The 21156-nt window shown below is 38.2% G+C and overlaps 3 protein-coding genes and 2 long non-coding RNA genes across 7 annotated transcripts; 2 read left to right on the top strand and 3 right to left on the bottom strand.

Moving 5' to 3' along the window:
- The first annotated feature begins 423 nt into the window (after window positions 1-423).
- Window positions 424-2191, top strand: LOC103415932 (thaumatin-like protein 1). Its single transcript, XM_008354213.4, has 3 exons — window positions 424-803; window positions 933-1605; window positions 1749-2191. Exons 1-3 carry the CDS (start codon window positions 719-721, stop codon window positions 1945-1947), a joined length of 957 nt encoding a protein of 318 aa, XP_008352435.3. The 5' UTR covers window positions 424-718; the 3' UTR covers window positions 1948-2191.
- Window positions 2192-2340: 149 nt separating this feature from the next.
- On the bottom strand, window positions 2341-3109 carry LOC139192546 (uncharacterized). The gene is made up of 4 exons (XR_011576749.1): window positions 2894-3109; window positions 2712-2780; window positions 2531-2617; window positions 2341-2446 (listed from the first exon to the last, which is right to left on the bottom strand). It is a non-coding gene; the product is annotated as an uncharacterized lncRNA (long non-coding RNA).
- A 122-nt stretch (window positions 3110-3231) lies between these two features.
- LOC103425041 (uncharacterized) lies at window positions 3232-4970 on the bottom strand. The gene is made up of 3 exons (XR_003769204.2): window positions 4630-4970; window positions 4441-4524; window positions 3232-3916 (listed from the first exon to the last, which is right to left on the bottom strand). It is a non-coding gene; the product is annotated as an uncharacterized lncRNA (long non-coding RNA).
- A 347-nt stretch (window positions 4971-5317) lies between these two features.
- On the bottom strand, window positions 5318-8805 carry LOC103425040 (rRNA (cytosine-C(5))-methyltransferase NOP2C-like). Its single transcript, XM_008363119.4, has 9 exons — window positions 8380-8805; window positions 7960-8104; window positions 7768-7858; window positions 7202-7399; window positions 6849-7078; window positions 6539-6670; window positions 6227-6294; window positions 6071-6132; window positions 5318-5651 (listed from the first exon to the last, which is right to left on the bottom strand). The coding sequence occupies exons 1-9, from the start codon at window positions 8499-8501 to the stop codon at window positions 5518-5520; spliced, it is 1182 nt and encodes a 393-aa protein (XP_008361341.3). The 5' UTR covers window positions 8502-8805; the 3' UTR covers window positions 5318-5517.
- On the top strand, window positions 7400-12137 carry LOC103415941 (receptor homology region, transmembrane domain- and RING domain-containing protein 1-like). Of its 3 annotated transcripts, none has more exons than XM_070814771.1 (7): window positions 7400-7539; window positions 8801-8858; window positions 8972-9132; window positions 10103-10504; window positions 11019-11116; window positions 11245-11298; window positions 11665-12137. In XM_070814771.1, exons 3-6 carry the CDS (start codon window positions 9012-9014, stop codon window positions 11272-11274), a joined length of 651 nt encoding a protein of 216 aa, XP_070670872.1. In that variant the 5' UTR covers window positions 7400-7539; window positions 8801-8858; window positions 8972-9011; the 3' UTR covers window positions 11275-11298; window positions 11665-12137. The 3 variants fall into 3 exon arrangements, with proteins under 3 accessions (XP_070670872.1, XP_070670873.1, XP_070670871.1); XM_070814772.1 differs by lacking the exon at window positions 7400-7539 and adding an exon at window positions 9669-9896 and having other exon boundaries at window positions 8725-8858; XM_070814770.1 differs by lacking the exon at window positions 7400-7539 and having other exon boundaries at window positions 8725-8858.
- Window positions 12138-21156: the final 9019 nt, after the last annotated feature.

Genomic DNA, 21156 nt, shown 5'->3' with positions numbered 1-21156 from the left:
TACCTATTAAGATGAGTACTAGTACCATAGTAAATGTTAATAATAAGACGAGGACTAGTACCATAGTAAAAATTAAGCGTTCCTGGGGCCCTCCTCATTCAAATTCGAAATTTGAGATTTGGGACTTGAGCAAATTCTCAAATGTGCGAGATCGTTTAGGTGCATTTCATATTGTTAGTCACTTCTCCTTCAACAGGGTGATGTTTGGTTACCGTCGGAAACTAATTTGACTGGTACGCCAATTATAAGCTGCCACGCGAGCAAAGATCCAGCTAATTTCCAGATGAAAAGACATCTTTACCCAACAAGTGAGATATTTTTGTCATTTCACAAGATATTTTTTAGTCATTTCACAACACTAACCTCAAATCTAATTGGGACACCGTCTAATCAATAAAAAAATATATATATAAATTCTTCCCATGATGGCGAGTCGGTGCTGACACTCACATCGCCATCTTCTATTTTTGTGTATGAATTCCTTATAAATAGAGACCCTCAGCTGATCATTCAGATTCTCCCACCACTCCCTCCGCCTTCCTCCTCCTTCTCTCCCACCACTTCCTCCTCCACCATCCTCCTCCTTCTCCTCCTCTTCCAATCCTTTTTCTCGCACAACATTTGCCATTTGCAGACTCTGTTTCTGTGTCAGAGAAACCCAACATTCGCTGCCATTTAAGATTTTCAACAATCATTGAAAAATAAATTTGCAACCTCTATGATTCCCCCAAATTTGACCAAAATCCTCATGGCAGCTCCATTTTCTTACCACATCACCTTCCTTCTTCTAATCATTACCAGAGGTAAAAAAAAAAAAAAGACACAAAATTTCAACAATTCGATCAATTTTACCACTTTGGGTTGTTATTACATTTTCGTAATTCAATCGAACTATCAATAATTTTATACATTTTTTCTGTTTTTGTTTGCAGGGGTGTCAGCAGCCACATTCACGTTCACAAATAAGTGCGACTTCACAGTATGGCCGGGAATTCTAGCTAGCTCCGGCAGCGAAAAGCTCGACAGCACCGGCTTCGAGCTCCCCAAAGGCAGCTCCCGTGTTTTCCAAGCCCCTACTGGCTGGTCCGGTCGGTTCTGGGGCCGAACCGGCTGCAGCTTCGACGGTTCCGGTCGCGGTTCGTGTTCAACCGGGGACTGCGGCTCGGGCGAGCTCGAGTGCAACGGAGCTGGAGCGGCCCCGCCAGCCACTCTAGCCGAGTTCACACTCGGTTCGGGTTCTCAAGACTTCTATGATGTCAGCCTTGTTGACGGTTATAACTTACCTATGATCGTTCAGGGGAGTGGGGGATCGGGTGCGTGCGCGTCCACCGGGTGTGTTACGGACCTTAACCGGAGGTGCCCTGCTGAGCTCAAAGCCGAAGGTGGCGGCGCGTGCAAGAGCGCGTGTGACGCGTTTGGAAGTCCGGAGTATTGTTGCAACGGCGCGTATGGTTCACCGTCTACATGCAAGCCGTCCATGTACTCACAATTGTTTAAGTCCGCGTGTCCTAAGTCGTATAGCTATGCTTATGATGACGCTTCAAGTACGTTTACGTGTACCGATGCTGATTATACGATCACATTTTGCGCTTCTCTCACTTCGAGGTAAAGGCTGTAATTTTTTTCAAACGGTTTAACATGTTACATTGCTTGATTATTAATTTTAAATCCACATTAATCAGCTTTAACAATTTGCATAATATGCTTGTAATTGACGTTGATTTGGTTCCGGGATATATTTTGTGCAGTCTAAAATCTTCAAGAGATTCGTCTCCACAAACTGATGAATCAGGGTCGGGGTCAGGGTCAGATTCTGGGTCGAACTCAATAGGTTCTTCATTGCTAGCCAATTTGGCCACTGGAGATTCAACCAAAACCCAACCTTCCACTTCCATGGCTCTTCAAAGCATGCTGATTTTGGTCATCTCTTTGGCTCTCACATTTTGACAGTTACAGTAGCCAATCCTGCCCCAAATGACCGACTGCTTGGCATTGTCGAGAGGAGAGAAACATACATGCAACCGAGAGATGCCAAGGTGGGGATAGTGAAGGAAAGTTGACGAGAATCAATTGTAAACCACCCAAGTCCAAATCCCACAATATTCCGTGTTCGATACATACACATACATATATTAATGCATGACGCATAAGCATTTGTTTAGAAATAAAAATGTGCTTCATTTCCCTACAATTTTTTTTTTTTTTTAAACACGACCACTTTCTCGTAGTTGGGGTCTACAATTATTTGTAGGTTCCACGTTCTGTTTATGTGATAGTGCGACAATCACACAGAAGAATTACTCGTAATCTAACCACCACATAATCCACTTACGCAAGCACTTTTCGATGTGAACGTGTAGCACGATGAATAGGCGTGCGCAGTAAGCATTGATGAATTGACAGCAAAAGGAGTGCGTGTAGGGGTCTCCCATTCTGATCATCATACCTGAAGCCAAAAAGAAACTGTGTAATTTCAATCAGTAATGGCAATTATGAACGGTTCATCTTCTCTCTCGTTATGATTACTAACAAGATAAGCAAACAAGCCTAAACATGTTGTCGTAAGTATGTTCCAAATTGCCGCCCTACGACGATGATTTCCTTGGAGTTCGACATCCTGGATGTATATGTATACAAAGAGGTGATTCTTCAACCACTTGAGTGGGGAAACCACACAAAGCAAAGCAATACAAAGACAGAGAACAACCAACTTTTTCCTTTGGATAAGATGATTGATCTGATCATGACTGGTCCATTTTCAACGATGATTCGTAATCCACCTGCGAATTTGAGTATAGTTTTTGAGTTAAGTAGTAAAATTTCATATGAACAAGTGGCACTCGGAACCAACCAGCGTAAAGCAATAGTGAAAGGAGAATAGAGAGAGGCTCACCTTTAAAAAAGCTTTGGATTTGATCCAGGACGTGTCATCTTGACACTAAGCAGACAAGGGTTCTTCCTTTCTGTGAGCCTGCAGTGACACATAGCTTCAAAGCAAACAAGTAATCTCCCACTTCCATGATATGTTAGTTTAACCGATCCAAAGAGTATATATCGCTTTTGACATTGTTCCGCAGCGTCCTTTACTGTCCATGTCAATGTTTAGTCATGGATGGCTATATTTTTAAAGCTAATTATGTGACTTGATGCTCAAATAAAGATAAGGAGTCTTCAGACGAAAGTTTATAACTTTCATTGCACCCCCCCCCCCCCCCCCCCCCCAGAACATGCTAAAAGGGAAATCAACAATATTTAATATCAATCAAGAAAAAAGCAAAATCCCATTCTTCCATTACAATTGGTAAACTATAAATCTGCCAGGACCTACAGACTTAAAAAGGAAATCACAATTATTTTACATCAACCAAAATGGGTAATGCCGTTCTTTCCATTCCAATTGGTAGCTACAAATGAGGGAGGATCTACACAATGATAAGGAAGGAATCTGGTGTTTAAGTGACTATGGATCTGTATCCACCACCATTTGCGGGGGCAACGATACCGAACTTTGGCTGTACATTCCATTTCCCATTCCTTACGATAACAAAACAATTCGCACACACAATCCATGCTACCACACAGAATCTACATTCCCCGAAATATGAGCAGCTGAAGAAGGAATATGGGTTCAAAAGTTCATACCGTAATTTTGATCAATAAGGGATAGCAGTGATCTTTTTTATAGCTAGGCCACGGACCAGTACCATCCAAAAGCTCCTTATGAAGCTTCCAAATTTATGCATCATAATTCTCCGCTATGCTGAAGCGCAAATCACATTCTTTGATTCTCTCTAAGAACTCGTCCAAGGAGACGCCCCTTTTGGGACCGAAGAACATAGCTTCAGAGGGCTGCATTTTTCCCAGCAGGAATTTGAGGATTTGAGCAAGTCCATTGTGGAATTCCTTCAAAAAAGTGCTGTGAATATGATATATCAAGTTAATGAATATAAACAAGACAGAGCATAAAGATTTAACAACACATTACGGTGCATTTATGCTACATACTTTGTACAAGTGCCTGTTGTCAGTTAGTGAAGAAAACCAAGAGGTTAAGTTTCCCCAGACCAACCAAAAATTGCAACCAACAAGCAACTTTTCCTCACCAATCACCTCCCAAACTCATCATAAAGTAATAATTAAAAATAAACAAAGGGGGAATCGACCATATCCATCCAAGAATGTAAAGTGGTCTTCTGCAAAGTTGGGGTATCATGAGGTGACACAACACCATAGCACCAAGCAAGTCTAAATTCCATGTCTTTCAGATGGAAAGAAGAGATCTTGGGCAGTGCATAGAACTTGCCACATACGTTCAGGTAACCGCGGCACATAATCTTGATCCCGATTTAATGATTCCCTCGCTCCATCTAATGAAGAGGGCTAAAAGTGATGTGGGATTGCACATTAATGAATGGAAAGTTGAAAGAAAGAGGAACACACCAGTCACTCGCAACAATGAGGTCAAATTCGCCAGAGATAGTAGAAATTTCGTTCTGATTCCAATGCAACATCATCGACTTCACTCTTGTACCACCAGATGATTCAGAGTTTGCATCAATATTATGCTGAATATTTAAACATTAAGCAAAAATACGCAACAAGAAATTTGTAATTTGAGGGCGTGCTTACTGAGTGGAGCAGCGATTTCGTGTCCGCCGCTGCCGCTGGTCATCTGCTCCTCCGACCGCTGAACGAGAATATGAAACGTCGACGTTTTGGATTCCGAAAAAACAAGGATTCTAGGCTTTTTGATCGGAGCTTGTGCGTGGGTTCATTGTGGCAATTATCTGGGTTTGACTAGTAATGAAACGACACTCTGTTGTTTTTAGCTAGTTATTAATGGACGTATTAACTGTCACGTTCAGCTAATGTATCTAAATGAATGGTTTAGTGAATTTCAAGTCATGTTTGCTTCTTGGTTCTTAGGTTCGAGGAACGAATCTAACAAAAACACAGATGATTTTTTCGTCGAAAGTTCATGGCATGTGGTAGGTTGAAATGTCTTTAGCCTTTTCGGTCTCCACTAGGATTAGTCCTACCGTTCATGGTGTGGGATACCCCAAACTTCGGGAAAAAAAAAACGTTATCTAATTTGGTTTGATTTATGCTTCAAATAGCAGTTGAATTAATATTAACATTACAGTTTAGTTTCATTTAGTTTAGGTCTTATAGTAACATAACAACGTATGGCCGATTGATACTGAATTCTATGATCCAGTGATATTTCTCTTTAACTTGACAAAGTCTAACCGAATTGGTTTGGTTATTCTACGCTAATCTCCGAGAAATTACACCAATGAAAATTTACATAAAAAGAGGAAGAAAAGAGCAATGTCATTTGCCTTGCTTGAATGAAATGTTCACTGCTTTTGTATGATTTCTTTGTACTGGAAAGAAATATAAAGAGATACGGCATATATGTTGTGTTAATTGTGATCCTCTCCTCTCCTATTGATTGTCGGAACTACTCAACAGTTTCAAGAAACGAAAAGAAAATGTAGTACAACGAAAACTTGATTAAATGGTCAATTTCGAGAACTTTGCGACAAACAGTCCGCTCGTTTTTGAAGTCAAGGGATCAAAGCGCAGGGTATTTGGTACCCGCCCGTTCTTGCAAGGCCAATTTTCAGCAGCATCTATCACCTGCAATTCTGCGGAATAAGAAGGAACCGGTGAACCACAAGCCCATAAAAGTGTAAAATGATATGATTAGACTCTGATATAATGACGAGTTGCTTATAGAGTAAGAACTACAGATGCAAGAGCAACCTCGAGGAGGAAAATGTAGCAGAAACAACTTGGGCTCATAATGTTAGATAGTACGGGATTAACAGATTTATGAGTTTTTCAAACAAATAGAGCCGATGATGGTGAGGATTATTCAGATCAGTTATTATTTTCTGGTTTCTTTATGAAAAAAGGTAATGAAAACACAATGTACTTAAACCATCATGAAAGGTAAACCAATTTTGATTAGCCATTCCGCTACAGGTAAAATGATACTCAGTCATTTAATAGTCACCATACTCATAAATTGCAGGCTGTAAAATACTTAAAACCGTTAAGTTACCTGCACAAGGATTTCCCTCGAGAAACTGCCTTACCACGTCTTCGTTCTGAGCAACTGTCAAACTAATCAATAGAAAACGAAAATTAGCAAAATAGAGGCAGATATCCTTTATGCGTAACGTGCTAAAAGTTAAAAGGAGCAAACTACAAAAGGCACCTGCAAGTGCTATAAACAAGAATCCCCCCAGCTTTTAGCAACCGAAAACCATTTGTTAGGAGCTTCAACTGCAAGCCAAAGACAGATATAGTCATCACTTTACTAAGCATTTTTATCAGTCAAAGGGGACGATGTATAAGGAAGCTCTGCCATGAAATGCACGTGGGAAAAATTACAATAGCGAAGTAATAATCATATACAAAACTACATTGGATTGATACTGAAATGTTGTTTCCTCATCTAATGAAACTTCAACAATAAGCAAAGTAGCAAAGTTCGCAAATACATTTGAAAGAAACCGAAATCAGATACCTGAAGCACAGTGAGGCCATCACTTCTCTCGGCATCCAGTACACGGCGTTGAAGAGTTTCCCAGCCCCACCGTTCGAATTTCTGGACATGTTTAATGGATCCATCATGAGTGCACTCTGCATCCACTAGGACCTGAATAAACATCCAGCTAACTTAGCAAAATCCAACAAAACTAGAATTGATGTTAAACAACAAAGAGGTAACATAACTGATATTGAAAGGGTGTTAGTAGTTGTCCAAAAAAGTACGGAAAAAGAGAGTGAAGAGATCTGTAAAGGGGTTTAAATAAAGAACCAAAATGCAGTATTACCTTGTCATAGCCATAGCTCAAATATTCGTCGTCACGAAAAGTTTGGTATAATTCACTTTTAGTCAGTCCAACCACACCAGAGTGGCAGCCATAATAAATGAGGTCTGGAAGTTGATTCCCTGACGGCACGGCACCACTTTTTCTTATCCTAGCTGCTTGTTTCCTTTCTTTCCATGGTCTCCTAGACGTCCACTCCTTGAATGTCACATTCTCTTCCAAAGCAGATTCACCTGCAAGATTCTAGATAGAATGATAACGTATTAAAAACAACAATATGCCCGTAAATAGCATTCTCAAAGATTTCACTGTATTGCATATGAAGCTTCAGGTATATGTGGATTCAGATCAGTTACATGATTTTGGATCTGAATGAACTCTCCTGGGTATGAGGGAAAAATTTGTCCCATCAGCAACAAATAGTCGGCAGTGATTGCCCAATGCATATTTCCGCAACATTGTCCTACAGGCTGCTAAACGATGGCTTGAAACGTCAACACCAGTTACAGAACCCGAATCACCAAGAAGGTCGGATATCATACAAAGCTTAGCACCTAATGCCAAAATATACACGAGAGAAAACATGGTGAGCCATTTTCAGAAAATGAAAGTTATCAGTGTAACTGAATCTGATGTTCTCAAACGAAGGTTGTCAAAAACATTTTGTACGGATGCTTCTGAAACACTATAAACGGTAAATATCTCTTTGTTTTTCTTGCCATTTTATAAAATTTAACAAACTTCTACAGGTGTTTTTGCAATTTCGCTACTATTCATGTTTTAGAATCAGACTACATAATTACTTTAACCATAGCAGGCTCAAGAATTAGTTGCATTTTCTCATCCTGCAACAATACGAAATCATTCACTCCAATTCGATGCAATCTATAATAGTAACAAACAGGAACCAGAAACCACTTACCAGGAGCAGCACAAAGGTCAAGAACATGATCTCCAGCTGAGATATCCAATGCTGAAACAGCAGCACCAGACGCCGCGTCGATTCCATATATCTAAAAATCCAAATCAAACAAACACAAACGCAAAATCTCGAAATCAAAACTCGGGGGACTTTCTTGCCAGAAAAGGTCAACTGCTCAATTTTCCCCCTCACCTTCCCTTCCCGGTAAGCGTTTGAGTTAGCAATCTGTACATCCGGCGGAAGAGCATAAAATCCAGGCAACCATTCCACTTCTTCAAGCTTCCACTTGATCTCAGCTTCAATCTCTTCGATTCGAGCTTCCAAACCAGGCTTTAACCTTCAAGCCAAAACAAACAAAACCCATCAAACCCCAATTCTTCCATTATAAAAACACAAACAAAAACTAGCAAGGTAAACATGCTCAAATCAACGAAGTTACAAACTTTTAATCAAAAATTAAACCGAAACATTAAACATGCTATAAAAATACTAAATTATAATTTCTTGTCTGTATAATATTCATCCCATTCTAAATTTTTATTAAAAGCTCGTAACCAGTTAATTTAGTTCACATTCTCTCTCGAAAAAATTCATAGAGAGTATTACTAGCACCTTATGTAACGAGGGGTCGAGTGGCTCTCGGAATAAATGGAAGGGTCCAACCCGTTCTCCTTCAGAAAATCGAGGAAGGCGTCCGGCAGCGCCGGCTTCGAAGCTTCTTCTTCTTCTTCCATGAAATTCGCAGACAGATTCCAAAGCTTCAACAAATAAATCAACGTCCTATTTTACTTCTTTAACATCTTTTTAATTTTTAATTATCAGATCGAATAAATTGAAGAAAATCAACCGATAAAAATTATTAAAGGGGCACCTAAATCAAATCAGTGCTCAAAACCAGAGCAATTTTAACTCTGGCGGTTTAACGGTTACTGATCAAACGCGGCGCTTTAGGTTAAAACTCGAAACGGCACCGTATGGATCAAATAAATTAGAAAAATACTGCTGACAAGTTGGAAACTTTGGCATTTTTCAGCTCACCACTTGCTTCTGGGGTTTTTCGGTCTCGCCAATCTCATAAGCTCACTAAACCGGTATGCCCTTTTTTTTATTTTCTATTTTTGCTTTCAATTTTTGGTTTATTTAATCACTAATTGGTTAAACTAAATTTTGATTAATTTTTAAATTAATTTGGTGTTTAATTTAGGTAATTTGGAGCTGAGAGAGAGAGAGAGAGAGAGAGGAAGATGGGGCAAGCTGTAGTGGGATTCTCTATGATTGCTTGTTTTTTCCTTCTCCAACTAAGCTCTGCTAATGTTGTTCTCCAACCATCTGGAATTCTTGTCGCCGACCTTCCCGCCAAATTTGGTAACTTTCCATCTTTTGCTGTTTGGTTGCTGAGAAAATGTGGTATAACTAATCTAATAAATTTCCTTCCTTTTGTTTTCTTCAGCTGGCATCAGCTTTCGATTTGAATTAAATGAATTACGATTTTTGGGGTTTTGGTTAAGCTAAGGTGTTTGATAACCATTTCGTTTTCAGTTTGGCAACTGTTTCCAGTTTAACAAAACCAAAAATTGAAAACTCGCAAAAGTAGCTTTCAAATTTTAGTTGAAAATTGAAAACTAGAAAATGTTGCCAAACCAGTTTTGGGAAAGTAAAAAACTGAAACGGTTGTCGAACGGGCTCTAAATAAAGGTCGTAGCCAGTGCACAAGGCTCCCGCTTTACGCAGGGTCTGAGAGAGGTGAATGTCGGCTAGTCTTACCCCATTTTATGGAGAGGCTGCTCCCAAATGAAACAACAAAATCATATTATCCCTTTACTTTCAGGATTATATTTGGACTTAATTCGCTTTTCGACGAAACGCTTTTACTAATCATTGAAATCTGAATACTGTGATAGCTGGTCCTGTCAGTAGCTCTGAAATATGTGGAGTTTTGCTTGTATCCGACCCTTTGCATGCCTGCTCGCCTCTGCACAATGGTCTTCAAGCAAGTGAAACTGATATAACGAGGTTTGCTTTAGTAGAAAGAGGTGAATGCACTTTCGAGGATAAAGTGCAACACGCTCAAGATGCCGGATTTCATGCTGTGATTGTTTATGATGATAGAAAATAAAAATTGGTTCACAGTGAGTGACCGTGTCCCTTGAAATTTCTGTTTACTTCTTTTACATTTTCCTTGCTCGTTTCATATGTAGTTATGGCTGCTCCTATGTCGTTGAAGATTGTATTGGAGTCCAAGTCTGCTGTTCATGTTACCCTTTGCCTGCTGTGAAATTGTGGATATTCGTTGAGGCTGTTATAATTTATAATGATTTTTGTCCTCTTTTTTCAGTGATGATAAACAGCAAGAATGTTACAATTCGTTCTGTATTTGTTTCGAAAGCATCTGGTGAAATGCTAAAGGAGCATGCTCGTGGAGAAGAAGGGGAATGCTGCATCTTCCTATTGCCAAATGAAAAGGCCTGGTTGGTGTTTGCTGTATCTTTGATCTCATTTCTAACCGTATTGGGTCTCCTTATAATTGCCAACTGTGCTCGGAGAGACTGGCGCTGGCCCTATTCTCAAGGAAGAAACCAGCTTCCTAAAAGTGCGGATACCAAGATTGTGGATGCTCTCCCTTGCTTCACATTCAGTTCTGCTGGTTTGGATGAATGCCACACTGAAGAAACTTGTGCCATCTGCCTTGAGAACTACAAAGATTCCGAAATTCTTAAAGTTCTTCCCTGCCAGCATGGTAAGTTATAAGATGTTCCCTCATGCTTATATCCCTTGCATTTCATCATAGTTGCGGTGTCAGTTTCATCAAGCCACAAAGTCTTACTTGTAGACATAATAGTATATGTTTTCCTCCTACCTTTATGATACCTCAGAAGACTTCCAATTGTTCATAAATTACATTGTAGAAGAACTCGAGGTATGTACTTTCATGTGCAAGTTCTCATCACAAATATTAGAATACCGTGTCCAGTCTAAGAAGAAAGAACTCAAAGAAGCTGCTATTCTCGCCATGTCCACTATAAAGTACATATAAGTAGATATATCATATTAACGGTTTGATTGTTCAAATGCTGTTAAATTCTAATGTTGATTATAGCCTCAAAGGTTAGGGACGTGAAATGACTATCGTCGTATTAGGCAATTGACTTTGGCCTAAATCAAAAGGGTGATTTCGTAGTTTAGATTTAATTCCTCGCCTTGTCATTCGACGTTTGTAGATTTCTGTTAATCAGCTTGAGATCTGCTTGCAGAATTTCATTCAAGTTGTGTGGATTCATGGCTGAGAAAATGGGGAAGAAACTGCCCAGTGTGCAAGCATGATATACGAAAGAAAATTGCGACTGCTGAGGTAAGAGAATTGGGTCCATCCTCACTTGTTCATGTTTGATGGCTGATTCTTTTTTAGTGTTTGAATTGCTCAGGTTATGGGGTTACTTTTATTGTTATACTGAAATTTTGGGTACTCTCTTCTTGCAGATCAAGAGAAAATCCTGGTTATACAATTAGTGAATAGAAAATATGACTTTCAAGGTATCGAGATTAGTTATTTTAAAGTTTGAATTTGTTTTGATAAAAAAAAAATGTTTTAACCTCGTATTTCAGCAAAAGGATGAATAACCTTTTTGTGAACGAGATGGTTTGTCGGATTGGAGTGGCTGGAATTGGTCACGCCCTTTGAAAGAGTGTCTCTGTTGCCAGTTGACCATTTCATCGGCCATTTTGGTGAAACAGATGCCAAAATCAAAGCAAAAATTATTTTCAAATCTATATAAGCAATTCCTTTCGGTTTTCAAATGCTTGCTAGTCATGATCCTCCCTTTGAGTCTGTGAGGCTTGTTCCGTCATTAACACCATTGCTATACTTACATCCAACGTTGTGTTATGGTTTCTTTTCAGTGTTCCTCCTGTTTATTGTGAACATCCATAACTCCACCCGAATGTGTTCCATCGCGTGGATTGAAGAGACATAAGGATGATATATGTCTGCACTGCCATGAAAATACCAGTAACAGCTGCTGCTTCAAAGTTTCCGTGAAGGCGTAAGTCTTCAACGCAACTTGAATACAAAGATTGATCAGCGCTCTCCTACGCAAACCCGTTCATATGAATCACTAGCTCAGCAAACAGGGACAAAAAGTTTAATGATCCTCTGCAAATCTGCATGTGTTGCTTGAAGGTCAGGTGTCTTTTGCCCTGATAGGATTTTTAACGTCTATGCAAATAGGGTCAAAATCACATGAAATACTTGCAAGAATACAAGGATATTGTAGTATAGATGCTCATGCAAGGTCGTTTTCCTCAAGGACTATTTGGATAATTTGTGTAGAAACAATTCCTAATTAAATACTTAGAATTAAAACTTGAGAAAAGAGAGTTTGAGAATGGGTAATATTAAAAATGAATTTTAAACAAAAACTAAAATAATCGAAGAAAAGAGTTTTAAATACCAATTTATAAAGGCACTAGGGTTCCACCATCACCTAGCAATCCTATGAATTTCTACCAATTACTTACGATTTACACATGCTACTTCGAAGGTTAGGTTTTCCTAATATATATTCTCCTCGTGATATTCAAGCAAGAACGTATATCTAACATGCAATCCGTCTGTGATATTCAGATCAAATATGAACATGCAAGACTCATTAAGTTTTATGAAAACCTTTTGAAGAACCATGCAACCCCTAAGAACGTGATATTCGCCTTAGATGGAATTACAATTTTCAATCACAAGAAGCAATACTCAATCCTCCGATGATATTCTGACCGAATTGCATCCAATTACTTGTCTAAACATCCTAATGGTGGCCAATCATCAAGATAATTAGATAGTTTAAAACAGTGATCAATAATTCAAAGTGTGCATGCAATCAATCATAAGCAATTAAATAAAAATTACATATTCATGCTAAGGCTCAAGGTTTCGTCCTAGCAAAAGGAATTAGTTATGCATATTCATAATTGAAATCATAGAAAATATTATTACAAATAAAATGAATGAAAGCACCTTGAAGTATAAAATCTCCAAGAACCCTAGCCAAGTTCTTTGTCTTTGAAGTTGAATAATAATAAGCATCGAGAAAAATTGTAGACAGCCAAAGCAATATATTTGCTCCGCCCTCACAAACCCTAAGACATAGGTTTCTTATTCCAACTAGGAAACTAAGAAAAATAATAAAATATCTTAGAAAATAAAACCCTAATTAAACTAGGAGAATCTGCCAAGTACTTGTCCAGCCACGTTTTAGCCTCAGATCTCCTCCAAATCCGGCCCAAGATAGCTTGTTTTAAAGATAAGGACCTTCCGAACACATCTCCAGAAGGCCACGAAACAATCCGAGGTCATCTTGGGCTCCAAAAACGCAATTTAAGCCTAGAAACGTCATTTTCCAGCACCGCGCATCGCTCCTTTATTTTATCGCCAGAAAATAACCGCTTGATGGAAAAATCCCAAATTTTGATACAACCAAGCTAAGTGACTCACGAACGTCTTCTAACTGGAATTACTCCAAAATTCGTCCACTTGACCACGTTTTGCTCCAGAGGAAGTCGAAAGTCCTATATTAAAAATACAATTCAAAGTATCAAAATTCTTCCAAAATATTAACCAAAATATACTAAGAATAGGGTTAAATATATAATATAAAATTCACTTATCAAAATACCCCCAAACTTAGCATTTTGCTTATCCTCAAGCAAAACAAGACTAGAAAATAAAAATAAAAACTAACAAACTGGACACTTAACTAAAACTTAGCTCAAACAAAATTCTCACTTTCAAGTTGCAATCCATAGAAAATGTTAAAAATCAAAACATCTTTTCAAAAGTTCCAACCAATCCCACCACAGAGTCTAAGCCATTTAGAATCAATTAGAAAAGAATTCACAAACTTCCTTTGGTGTAAAGTGAACCAACATAGTTAAAGAGACTCGACCAAAACTCTTACCTCTCATCCCTTTATTCATACTTCACATACTAACTTCATATATTTTCTTTTCTTCTTTTCGAGTTTTTTTTTTATTTTTTTTTATTTTTTTTTAAAGTAACAGTAGTGGTCGTGCAATGTCGGTTCCCTTAAGCTTTCTATCCAACCCATGTAGCGAGTTTTAGGTCAATGACTCCCAAACCACTAGGGCTTTAGGGCACTAGGTGTGGAACACCCCTAAGAACTTATTAACCCGAGCTGAAAAGGCTACAAAACCAACTAACCACCCTGCCTCATGCCAAAACTCTACCGTTTGACGCGAGAATCACTGCTAATTAGGCAGGACTGGCCCGGTTACTAGGCAGAACCTCGGGTGAGACAATTATTACTTTATAACACATACTAACTTTACTTTATTTAGAACAAAAATAACAATAACAATACACTTAGACAAAAAGCAAGTGTTTCAATCTCACTCCCCACAAATCATGTTGGTGTGAATGTGCAATTGTCAAAGTATAATTCGTGAATTGGTGTCTAAGTAACAATAAATAGAAAAGACTCTACTGTGGGATTAATCTTTACCATGTCCATTTGTTTTAATGTTTAAAATAATCTATGAATATTAACTTAAAAACGAAAAAATTTAACTGACACAAAAATAAAAATCCTAAATTTTTCCCACCCCCAAACTTATTTCACACTTTGTCCTCAAGGTGTGGAAAATAAAATAAAACTAAACGGAAACATCCAAAGAGAAGTCAACAGCAATCCTAAGCGACTGGAAGGAGGGAGAAAACGAAATGAAAAATAGAAAAGGAATTAAAAAAAAACAAAGCAGACAAACAATGAAAGGATACACAAAGACAAATAAAAGAATGAGAAATGGGGGGAGACACACCTGGGTGGGGTCAAACCTGGTACATGAAAGCATCAAAGAAATGCTCAAAAAAAAAAAATTGTAGTCCAAAAAGGAGGCCCGTGACCAACGACCGAGCATATAGACAAAAACTTGGAAAACAAACATTGGGCCTCGACCCATTTAGAAACATATTCCACAGCAACTAAAATGTACTGATTCCCGTGAGATTATGGGAATGGTCCCATGAAATCAATACCCCAAACATCAAATAACTCAACAATTATAATACTTTGATGGGGCATCTCATTCCTCTTGGATTGGTTGCCGACTCTTTGACACCTGTCACAAGCTCTGCACCAATTATTTGCATCTTTAGATAATGTAGGTCAAAACAACCCACTTTGCAGAATTTTCTCTGCTGTCCTTTTCTGTCCAAAATGTCCCCCACATGCATACTGATGAGCAAAACGCAAAACACTGTCTTGTTGAATCTCAGGAATGCACCTGCGAATAATCTGGTCGGGACAATACTTATACAAGTATGGTTCATCCCAGAAATAATGCTTGACATCAGACAAAAACTTCTTTTTCTGCTGAAATGAAAAATCGGGATGCACAACACCCGTAGCCAAATAATTAACAAGATCAGCAAACCAGGATGTATTAATTTGGGCAGCAAAGAGCTGCTCATCTGGAAAACTCTCACTCGATGGTAGAGAATCTGCCTCCTTAGCTGCTGGAATAATTAATCTGGATAAATGGTCAGCCACCACATTTTCACTGCCTTTCTTGTCTTTAATCTCGAGGTCAAATTCTTGAAGTAAAAGAACCTAACGTATCAACCTAGGCTTTGCATCCTTCTTAGACAACAAGTATTTTAATGCAGCATGATCCATATAAACAATTATCTTAGCCCCAACCAAATAAGACAGAAACTTCTCTAATGCAAACACAACTGCCAACAATTCTTTCTCTGTGGTAGCATAGTTGAGCTGTGCATCATTGAGTGTACGACTTGCATAATAAATGACATGGGGAAGCTTGTCTTTCCGCTGTCCTAAAACTGCCCCAACAGCATAATCTGAAGCATCACACATTAGTTCAAATGGTAAACCCCAATCTGGTGCAGCAATGATGGGTGCCGAAGTTAGGAGTGATTTCAACTTGTTGAACGCTTCTAAGCAAGCCTCATCGAAGTTAAATGGTGCATCTTTAGCCAATAAATTGCACAAAGATCGGCTGATCTTGGAGGAATCCTTGATAAACCAACGATAAAATCCTGCATGTCCCAAAAACGATCTAACACCTTTTACTGATGTAAGGGGTGGCAACCTTGCAATCACATCAATTTTAGCTTTGTCAACTTCAATGCCTTTGCTAGAAATTGAATGACCCAAAACAATTCCATGTTTCACCATAAAATGACACTTTTCCCAATTCAGCACTAAATTTGTTTCTTGACATCTCTCAAGAACTAATGACAAATTATGTAGGCACTGATCAAATGAATCTCCAAACACAGAAAAATCATCCATATAAACTTCCACAATTCTTTCAACCAAGCCAGAAAAGATACTCATCATACAACGCTGAAAAGTGGCGGGTGCATTGCATAATCCAAATGGCATCCTCCGATAGGCAAATGTCCCAAATGGGCATGTAAATGTTGTATTCTCTTGATCCTCTGGTGCAATTGGAATCTGATTGTACCCAGAATAGCCATCCAAGAAACAATAAAAAGCCCTGCCAGCCAATCTTTCTAACATTTGGTCAGTAAACGGTAGAGGAAAATGGTCTTTTCGTGTACCTGCATTTGGCTTCCTATAATCCACACACATACGTCAGCCTGTAGTTAAGCGCGTATGAATAAGCTCATTGTTGTCATTTTTAACTACTGTCATGCCAGTACGTTTAGGAACAACCTGCGTAGGACTCACCTATTTACTGTCTAAAATAGGATAAATCATACCTGCATCAAGTAATTTCATAACCTCTGTTCTAACCACCTCTTTCATAATTGGGTTAAGGCGGCGTTGAGCATCAACTGTTGGCTTCACGTCGTCTTCCATTAAAATTCTGTGCATACAGATTGCTGGGCTAATACCCTTGATGTCGGCAATTGTCCATCCTAGTGCATCTTGATATTTCCTCAAAACACGAAGCAATTTATCTTCCTCTGTGGGAGTTAAATCAGCTGCAACTATAACCGGCAGCGTTTCTGCAGCCCCTAAATGTGCATATTTTAAATGTTCTGGTAAGGGCTTCAGCTCTAATTTTGGTGGCTGTTGTCTGGACGGCTTAAGGGGCTGTTTTGGCTCCCCTAAGCTCTCGTAAACATTTCTAAACCTTGGCAACTGTGTGGGCAGACTGTCTAATGCGTGAATGTACTCAAGAACACCTTTATCTGCAGAATTTGTCCCAATTTCCCCTTGTAAATGTGCAGCAACTGATCTGTATTTGAACGGGCATAAAAACTATCTTGAACCATACTGTCTAACACATCAATGCGCATACAATCTTGCTGTTCAGCAGGACATTTTGCTGCCTCAAAAAAATTAAATACCACATATTGGTCTTGAACTCGTAAAGTTAGCGTTCCAGCTTCCACATCAATTAAAGTCCTAGCTGTTGCCATAAACGGCCTCCCCAAAATGATAGGTGTTTGAAGGTCTTCATCCATGTCTAAAACCACAAAATCCGTCGGTAGATAAAGATTATCAACCTTAATAATAAGATCTTCAATAACACCTCTTGGATAAGTGATTGAACGGTCAGCTAGTTGAAGTATAATTGATGTAGGCTTTAAATCTCCTTGTCCCAATCGCTAGAAAACAGAAAAAGGCATCAAATTAATACTCGCACCCAAATCAATTAAAGCACTTTTAAAATCAGAGTTTCCAATAGTACAAGAAATATTAAAACTCCCTGGATCTTTTTTTTTAGGTGGTAGTTTGTGTAGCAAAATTGCACTGCACTGCTCTGTCAAAACAACTTTGTCCAAATCTGCAAGCTTCTTTTTGCTGCTGCAAACCTCTTTCAGAAATTTGGCATATGATGGTATTTTCTTGATTGCATCCAGCAATGGAATGTTGATTTGAACCTTGGATAATGTCTGCATGAAATCTTTGAGTTGCTGATCTCTTGTTTTAGGAATTACACGTTCAGGGTAAGGCAGTGGATGGTCATAAACACGTTGAGAAATCTGTTTTGGGACTGTTTCTGTACTGTGCAGATTCTGTTTTTCTGCAAATTTGTCAGGTTCTGCTGCTGGCATTTCAGATTCTGCAGTAATTGGCACTGCAGGCAGATTATGTTCAGTACAGTTTGCACTATTGTCATAACTTTTTCCACACCGTAAAGTCCGAACAACATTGCAGTCTTCATGTCCTCTTGGATTAGGCACTGTTTGACTAGGAAATTTGCCTTTTTCTCTGTCTGAAATCTGTGCAGCTAGCTGCCCAAATTGTTGCTCCAAACTTTTAATTGATGCTTCAACATTTTAAATTCTTTGATTGCTGCCTTCTATGAATGTTTGTGTTGTAGCTGCCAGTTTAGAAAGTTGATCTTCCAATGATGGTTTTGATGGCACAAAAGGTTTTTGTACATGCTGGAATGGTTTTGAATTATTCTGATTATCACCCCATTTGAAATTAGGATGATCCCTCCATCCTGGATTGTAATGAGTTGCATATGCATCATTTCTAGGCCTTTGATAGTTGTTCATCATATTAACATGTTGCTCCACAAGCTCTGGGTAAGATTCTTTATGTGGACAACCCAATATGTTGTGTGTAGCCATGCTGCAGATAGTGCAAACTGTTGCTGCAGGTGGCTGCTGCTGTGTAGAATTTGCTATCTGTTGTAGAATAATATCAAACTTGGCATCAATTTTCTTCTCCATCTTTTCCATTTGTGCAAACATATTAGGAGAACCTGCTGATAACTCAAAAATGCCCCTTTTTTGTGAATGTTCTGCTGCCCATTGTTGAGATTTTGTAGCCATTGTATCAAATAATTCAAATGCTTCTCTTGCAGATTTATTTGATAACGAACCCCCAGCTAATGCATTAACATGGCTTTTGGATGTAGGATTAAGCCCATTAAAGAAAATATTCATTTGTGTATCTGGATCAATATTAACATGTGGACATTTTATATACATCTCTGTATATCTCTCCCATGCTTCATGAAATTCTTCGTTTGGCTTTCGAGTGAATGTCATAATCTCCCACTTGTAATTCAATGTCTTGGATGCCGGATAATATTTGTTCAGGAATCTTGTATGCAATTGTTGCCAAGTAGTAATGATATTAGCTGGTAAAGTAAATAACCAAGTTTCAGCCTTATCCTTCAAAGTAAAAGGAAAAAGACGTAACTTAATAGCCTCAGCAGAAAAACCCCTGATCAAGATATTTTTGTAACCCACGATAAATTTTGCAACATGTAAATTCGCATCCTCGTTAGGCAGCCCACGAAAAGTAGGTAAAATTTCAAGCATATGGTGCTTGATCTCAAATGAATCGCCATCTTCCTGGGCAGGATATACAATACAATTAGGAACATCATTAGCTCGGGCAGCCAATGACTCTCTGAGTGGCCTGCCTGCAGCAGGCAATTGCAATGCCATTGTGATTTTATCATCTACAAAACCAGCAAACAATTCTTGCAGAAATGTGCCTTGCAGTTCACCGTCCCAAACCAAATTATTTTCTCTCCTCTGTCTATGCAGTGTGCGATCGGGTTCTGGATCAAACTGTGCAATCTGGGTAGTTCCTGATCTGGTCTGGACCATGTAGTTTACAGAATCTGCAATAACACAAAAGCGTTAAAATAAATTGATTTTTTTTTTGACGAAAAATAATATAAAAAAAATAATCAGAAAAGTTTAAACAAAAATTATCTAAAATAGTTCCCGGCAGCAGCGCCAATTTCTTGATAGGATTTTTAACGTCTATGCAAATAGGGTCAAAATCACATGAAATACTTGCAAGAATACAAGGATATTGTAGTATAGATGCTCATGCAAGGTCGTTTTCCTCAATGACTATTTGGATAATTTGTGTAGAAACAATTCCTAATTAAATACTTAGAATTAAAACTTGAGAAAAGAGAGTTTGAGAATGGGTAATATTAAAAATGAATTTTAAACAAAAACTAAAATAATCGAAGAAAAGAGTTTTAAATACCAATTTATAAAGGCACTAGGGTTCCACCATCACCTAGCAATCCTATGAATTTCTACCAATTACTTACGATTTACACATGCTACTTCGAATGTTAGGTTTTCCTAATATATATTCTCCTCGTGATATTCAAGCAAGAACGTATATCTAACATGCAATCCGTCTGTGATATTCAGATCAAATATGAACATGCAAGACTCATTAAGTTTTATGAAAACCTTTTGAAGAACCATGCAACCCCTAAGAACGTGATATTCGTCTTAGATGGAATTACAATTTTCAATCACAAGAAGCAATACTCAATCCTCCGGTGATATTCTGACCGAATTGCATCCAATTACTTGTCTAAACATCCTAATGGTGGCCAATCATCAAGATAATTAGATAGTTTAAAACAGTGATCAATAATTCAAAGTGTGCATCCAATCAATTATAAGCAATTAAATAAAAATTACATATTCATGCTAAGACTCAAGGTTTCGCCCTAGCAAAAGGAATTAGTTATGCATATTCATAATAGAAAATATTATTACAAATAAAAGGAATGAAAGCACCTTGAAGTATAAAATCTCCAAGAACCCTAGCCAAGTTCTTTGTCTTTGAAGTTGAATAATAATAAGCGTCGAGAAAAATTGTAGACGGCCAAAGCAATATATTTGCTCCGCCCTCACAAACCCTAAGACATAGGTTTCTTATTCCAACTAGGAAACTAAGAAAAATAATAAAATATCTTAGAAAATAAAACCCTAATTAAACTAGGAGAATCTGACAAGTACTTGTCCAGCCACGTTTTAGCCTCAGATCTCCTCCAAATCCGACCCAAGATAGCATGTTTTAAAGATAAGGACCTTCCGAACACATCTCCAGAAGGCCACGAAACCATCCGAGGTCATCTTGGGCTCCAAAAACGCAATTTAAGCCCAGAAACGTCATTTTCCAGCACCGCGCATCGCTCATTTATTTTATCACCAGAAAATAACCGCTTGATGGAAAAATCCCAAATTTTGATACGACCAAGCTAAGTGACTCATGAACGTCTTCTAACTGGAATTACTCCAAAATTCGTCCACTTGACCACGTTTTGCTCCAGAGGAAGTCGAAAGTCCTATATTGAAAATACAATTCAAAGTATCAAAATTATTCCAAAATATTAACCAAAATATATTAAGAATAGGGTTAAATATATAATATAAAATTCACTTATCATGCCCCATTAGGATTTTCACTATTGTATATATATAATTTAGGTGTAATTGTATCTAGTGTATTAGTCGACTTCTATGCAATACAAAGCATGTAGTCCAAGAGTTTAGCAACATTAATTTCGAAATCTACTTTAATAAAATAGCATTTTGAGCAATTTTCCCTATTAGAAATTGATTAGTGGATGTGGATGTGGATGTGGATGTGGATTGCA

This window comes from Malus domestica, chromosome 15, assembly GCF_042453785.1.
Source record: "Malus domestica chromosome 15, GDT2T_hap1".
Classification (NCBI taxonomy): domain Eukaryota; kingdom Viridiplantae; phylum Streptophyta; class Magnoliopsida; order Rosales; family Rosaceae; genus Malus; species Malus domestica.
Note: the sequence above shows the minus strand (reverse complement) of the source record. Positions and strands in the feature narration are given on the sequence as shown.